Genomic DNA, 6,461 nt, shown 5'->3' with positions numbered 1-6,461 from the left:
CTTTATAATGTACTTTTAATCGTTACTTACGCAAATTATTATTTAATAACTACAAAAAAATCACAAAGAAATGTCGTTTTTCCTTTTCCTGACTGCGACTAACTCCTATTAGTTATTTTTTTTTTTTAGGCACCCTGTGCATACCGCCTTCATCCTGCCTCGCAAATAATCGCGAAATTACGGCCGTTCTATTAATTAGCTTCCACTGGAGATAGCCCCGTTTCCACGACGAAAAGAATCGGAGAATCGTTAGCTTTATGCTCGCGAATCAACTGTTTATTTATCCGCGATACGCGGCTTGGGTGGGAAGGGGTGGGGGTAGGAGATACGGAGCGAGTGATCGACGTGAAACGAGTTCATTCATACTCGCCACGATGAATGGAAACGAAACACGGGAAACGATATGTATTGTTCTCGTCATTTCTTTTGATTTTTTTTTTCGGCGTGAATTGTTCGCTGATAAGGAGACCACGCACGACGAACGGTTCGTTTCCCGTTTCTCGATAATCAACAATATTATTAGACGCATCCTGACCTCCATTTTTGCTCGATGGATGTCGACTGATATACACGGTTGCACAGAAAGTTCCTGCGGGTATTTGTTCGCTTCATCTCTGATGCCGTATTTACTTACATCGTATTTATTTGCAGCGACGGAGCTGTTTTCTAAATGTTTCTGTTACTACATTTTAATTACAGTAGACGTAACTCGAGTTTCTGTAAAGAGTTTACTACCAAACGTTATTATTAATAATCATTTGCAATGATATTTCTAACGTATTTACCTATAGTCAATGATCGGACGATTCTTCAGTGGAACTTTCAGTGAATCGAATCTGACGCGATACAATAACACGTCGTTGATCCAGATAATTCAATGAATTAAACAGTAACGTTTAATTAATTGCGCGCGACCGTGCACAACATCGGTCTGTATTTTACTTTCGTTTTCAGAATATATTACAAGAGGGATATTTGTTCCATAAAAATAGCTATTTATCGTCGTTGTCACTGGTTTGAATGACTGATATTCTCTTGGCCATTATTGCTTTCAACTCACCCACCTCGGGACTTGAGAGTCATCAAAATCACTATTATCATTTTAATTAAACGTTTCTACGATGATTACATGAAAGTATGAACGTGAATATACGTAAATATATAATATACCTACAGCTATGAATTCTGTTGTAAAACCTAACTTCGCTTACAGAACTTAACCTCAATTATAAAACCCACTCTTAGAATCGCTCCCAGTGACAGTAAACAAGAAAAAATGCGCTATTTTCCTTTGAAAATAGGGAGAGGAGATATCGTCACGAACTGGCCTAACGTTTCATCATCGATCCGCTACTCGAGAGTAGCAACAACAAGCCGCAAGTGTCCGGACATCGAGGCAGTAACTCGATGGCGATGTTAAAGGGGGCGTCTCTCAAGGGTGCGATAACTTTCGGCGTCGACTGTATCCGTTGGATGATACCCCCTCAGGGTTTTCTCCCCTCGGGTGTTGGGGTGTGTTTCGTTGCCTGGCAACGACACCCTCAAAGTCCCCGCTCTGATTGGCCCCGTCCCGCTTTTCCTGTCTTAGCCTCTCTCTTCTCACCCCCTTCGACAATCAGCCAGCCGCGACCGTGCCTCCTATCGACGATCAAAATCACCCTCGAGGCAACGGCTGCCTCGTCGCCGCACCCCAAGCCACCCTTTCGGTCTCTGCAGCACGGAAAATGGAAAGTCGGACACCTTTTCAGATTTATCGCGTGACGAGATATCGCGTTAATTGAATTTTTTGGGGATGGAACGTCCTCTTCGTCGGAGGGAATTTCATCATTATGGTGTCGCGGCAGAAAATGGCGTAATCCTTGGTATTTCGTGTAGAGTATGTTCCCAGGAACACTTCTCTAATACGTTGCATCCTAAATTTTCTGGAATATGTCGCTTTAATTCATAGAGATCCTGAACTCGTAGAGATACTGTATTTTGGTACTGTAGAAAATGGCGTAACCTTTGGTATTTCAAGTACGCTACTCTCTGAGAAATAGGTACTTCTCTAACATGTTGCATCATACATTTCTTTAAATAAATTGCTTCTGTTAACTGTATCCGAAATACTGTATTTTGTTGCTATAGAAAATGGTGTAACCCTTGCTATTTCAAATACAGTATTTTCCGAAAAATGTTTTCCTAATACGTTTCATTCTAATTTTTCAGAAGTACGTCGAGTTGGTTCACTTTACCACTAATACTGTATTTTAAATTTCTTATCGTTGCACTGTCACACGTCGGAACAAGCACACCAAAAAAGAAAGAAAAGAAAGAGGAAAAAAGAGGGACAGGGTTCTTCCCCCGTTTCGCATAGTCGGTTGCATCGTCGACGCGAGCGATTTCTAAGGGTTGTGTTGCCGTTGGTACGCGACTGAAAAGGATTACGCTTATTTAGGAAGTTCTTCGCCGTTGAAAGGATCCGTTCCCCGCGAGCGAGCGAGTCGAGCGTTCTATTAATGCCGTGAAATGAGCGAGGACGAGCGAGAGGAATGTCAAAACACCGGGATCGGTGGCAGGTGAAAGGCCAGGGAGAATCCATTGAGCGGGATCAATAGGGGTGGTTTTATCCACCCTCTTCACGGTCGTCGACAAAAGGGGCCCAAGTTACTCGAAGGAGAACCGGGCGAAAGTAGGGTGGTGGTGGTGGGATGGAGGCAGAGGGGGTGTTCGGGATGAGGAACGTGAAGGAGTCATAAAAGAAGCTACCCTTCCCGTGGGGGTTAATCCTTTCGTGCGATTTACCGAGTCAGAAAAATAGAAATGATCGTAAATGACGATGAAAGGCATGAAATGGATGTTTATTCGTAAGCGGATTCCGACGATCGGAGCCGATCCAGCCCCGGATGGAGTCCTCGAGGACGTGAAAGAACTCGAAAGGAGTGCCTCGAGTTTCGCGAGACGTTCGACGATTCGTTTTCAGGGGGAAACGATTTTTCCTTGGCGAATAAATGCGAATAAATAGCGTTGCTTCGCGATCGGACGCGGCCCTTTTATTTATTAAATCATCGAGAGGCTGATCTTGTGCCATTTTTAACGTCTCGGCCATTTTGGTCTGGCCCTCTTCAGAAAGAATGCCGCGAACTATTCAGCTAAATTAACAGAAATAAACAAAGCGCAATATTTCTGTTATAGAAAATAAATAATGAAGATATTCCCGAAGGAAACTTACAAATCGAATTTTTATTTCGCTAAATGAATATAGTCATAGCAACTTAGAGTGGAAGTACGAGGATATAAGGGCGGAATTTTATTTCAGATGACTGTGATATGGATACTTACGACAACGAAGAATGTGGATATATGGAAAAATTCTTCAAGGCTGCAACATCGTGAGAATGACTTTAACACATCTGAATAGTTAAAGATTAATAATTCTAAAAAAGCCATATTAACTGTAACAATTTTAGGGACGAGATGAAAACTCCTAAAATATACTACGGTACTCGAACGCACAAGCAGATCGAACAAGTCATTAGAGAGTTAAGGAAGACGTGCTATACGCACAAAAAGTAAGCCATGATATCGATTCGTATCGGGAATCGCGTCGACATTATCTAAACAAGGGTTAATTAATTACTTAATCTCGCAGGATGACCATTTTGAGCAGTCGAGAGCACACTTGCATTCAGGAGTCCACAAAGAATAAGACAGAACTTTGTAACGACCTGTTGGATCCTGCAAAGGTTTCATCGATATTATAATTAACAATTTATTTTTAAATTATGTTCGATTAAATTTATTCTTCCTCGACAAATTTCTTAATAATTTTTCCCATAGCACAAGGGATGTCCATTTTACAACGAAACTAACAAGAAGACCCTCGCGAATTTCCGCGCAGTGAAGGCCCACGGTTTGGGGCCAGCATGGGACATCGAGGATTTGGTTACCATAGGAAAAGACATAGGCGTGTGCCCATACTTTTCTGCCAGGAGTCTAATGGAGGAGGCAGATATTATATTCTGCCCTTACAATTACATAGTCGACCCTGATATCCGTGAGACTGTGAGTACTTACTAAAAGGACTTCGAAGCACTTTCAAGGGGTCTTAAAATTTTTAAGTCGTGATTATTACAGATGCAACTCGACCTGAAGGGTCAGGTGATCATCGTAGACGAGGCGCACAACATAGAAGACATTTGCAGAGACGTGGCAAGCGTCAGTTTTCGAGATGATCATCTCGCAGCTGCTGCACGCGAGTGTGAAGTTCTCGTGGAACAGAGAACCTACGATGGTGACACTTACAAAACCCTGAAAGAGTACCTCTTTCGACTAATCAAGTTCCTCAAGGACATGATTCTTCATACAATGGTAGGCATAAAGATGAAAATATACAGAGCATCAGTCTGGAATATTTGCTTTCAAAGAATTCTTTTGGGTCTCAATGAATACAGTGGCGTTCAAAAGTTCCCGGCCAGATGGTTTTTGCGATTTTTCTTCCAAAAGAAAAGTCTTAAGACATTTTTATTAAAATCATATGTAAAGTCATATTACTATAAAAAAATCACCGCTATTTATATCTGATTGTCATTGGTCAAATTACAATTGAGACTCACAGAAATATAAACAAAAATGAACATCATTTACACTGAGGCAAATTGTTCCCTCCATTACTTGACTACAGCCTTTGCTTTATAGTCGACCCTAATTTAATATAATTAATTTCTAAAAGAGAAACGAGTAGAATTCCAGAACTATCCAAGAGTCCTATGCCACGATTCCAATAAAATTAATGCATTTTACCAACAGAACAACACCATGAACATCGAGATGTCGAGCCCTTACTATACAGGCCGAGAACTGTTGGAGTATCTCAACATGAACAATCTTGGTGAATCAGTGTACTCATCGATCGTTGCTGCTGGAAAAGCAGCAATTGCTGACAGTATCAAGGCGAAGGAGGACAGTCGAATAGGTGGTCGTCAGTCATCGGTAAAACCAACCATCTGCGCCTCTACCAAATTAATCCTCCAGCATCTGCTATTTACCTTGGAAGTACTCACTTCTAAAGACTTCGTGGACGAATTCAGGGCGTGCGTAATCGAAACCGTAGTGACGGATTATCAAACCGTGAGTCTGCTACTCAATCTATAGCAATTAGTGGTTATAGCTGGTTATGAAAGGATCTTTTGTTACCGAAAGGACTTTATCTTAAGACACCTGAAAAACACTTCGGATTTCTTAATCTGAATCTTCACAGTGCTATCAGTTACAAGGAGCTCTTCAACTATGAATCGAGCCAGTTACAGCAAGTATTTCTCCTTGAGAAACGGTCTTCGAGTATTTATTTCACAAGTGGCCCATAACCAGATCGATAACTGCATTTAAATTCAAGATTTTTATCGATTGATCCACAAGAGGAGCGTGAGAGTTTTCTTTAACTTTTCCTTGGAATTTCAGGTACAAGATGACACTTGGCATTCGGTGAAGAAACAATCGCATCGGGCACGTACGTTGAAACTCTTCTGCATGAATCCTGGCGTGACCTTCTCGCCAATTGCCGAAGCTGCTCGCTGTGTGGTCCTTGCGTCTGGAACCCTGACTCCGATAGGGTCGTTCGAGAGCGAGCTGAACACAAGGTTCGTTCATGTGTTGAACACTGCCCACGTGATACCGAAGGAACAAATTTTTGCAACCTGCGTACCCAAAGGACCAACTGGGATTGCTCTGAAGGCGACTTTCCAAAACGTGAACCAATGGGATTTTCAGGTAAATATTCTGTTAATTCTAAAGGGAAGAAGTACAGTCTGTCTCACAAGAGCGTGTCGGCTATATTTCTGTTAATATTTATATTTTTGTACAAAATGTTATATGGGTCAAATCTACATCTATAACACTAATACGCATTTACCTAGTAAGAGATCCAATCTCCTCCATTAGCAATTATAGCGTGGCACCATCTCGGTATGCTTTTTACTCATTTTTCGGCGTAAGATACTGGTAACGACCTTCATATCTTTCGAATATGATGAACAAGTGTTTTTATTTTGACGATACACCTTCCCCTCGGTTTATATTAGGTTGTCCCAAAAGTTTCTTTCGTGACTTGCACACAGTTATTTTGTGTAGCAGTGTTTATATAAATAGACATCCTAATTTCTTAGATGTTAATGTTGTAACAGTAATGGAGCAAAATGAATCGTACACAATTCAATAATGTAACATTAGACATAAAATATTGTGTATTTATTAGCTATTAATGAAATGGAGGAAACTTTTGGGATAATCTAATACTTCATCATGGATCACACATTTTCTATTGGGTTTATATCAGGAAACTGCAATGGCCAAGGTAGTACGGTAATAGCGTTTTCCTCTTTCCAATCTAGTACAGACGCGACTTCGATGTTTAGGGTCGTTGTCCTCTTGCAATTATCACTGGTCTTTGGCTTGATTGAACCAACGTTTCACGGATGTGATAA

General features: G+C 41.1%; 1 protein-coding gene across 2 annotated transcripts in view; it reads left to right on the top strand.

The window, feature by feature from the left end:
- The first annotated feature begins 3,155 nt into the window (after positions 1-3,155).
- LOC128894416 (Fanconi anemia group J protein homolog) overlaps positions 3,156-6,461 on the top strand; it is a 45,081-nt gene continuing 41,775 nt past the window's right edge. For both annotated transcript variants that reach the window (XM_054156147.1, XM_054156138.1), the window contains exons 1-7: positions 3,156-3,371; positions 3,450-3,551; positions 3,632-3,725; positions 3,820-4,044; positions 4,117-4,350; positions 4,789-5,109; positions 5,440-5,748. In XM_054156147.1, the coding sequence (XP_054012122.1) occupies positions 3,310-3,371; positions 3,450-3,551; positions 3,632-3,725; positions 3,820-4,044; positions 4,117-4,350; positions 4,789-5,109; positions 5,440-5,748 (1,347 nt within the window). In that variant the 5' untranslated portion in view covers positions 3,156-3,309. The remainder of the gene's footprint in view (positions 3,372-3,449; positions 3,552-3,631; positions 3,726-3,819; positions 4,045-4,116; positions 4,351-4,788; positions 5,110-5,439; positions 5,749-6,461) is intronic.

This window comes from Hylaeus anthracinus, unplaced genomic scaffold, assembly GCF_026225885.1.
Source record: "Hylaeus anthracinus isolate JK02 unplaced genomic scaffold, UHH_iyHylAnth1.0_haploid 0, whole genome shotgun sequence".
Classification (NCBI taxonomy): Eukaryota; Metazoa; Arthropoda; class Insecta; order Hymenoptera; family Colletidae; genus Hylaeus; species Hylaeus anthracinus.
This window is presented reverse-complemented; position numbering and strand designations above follow the sequence as displayed.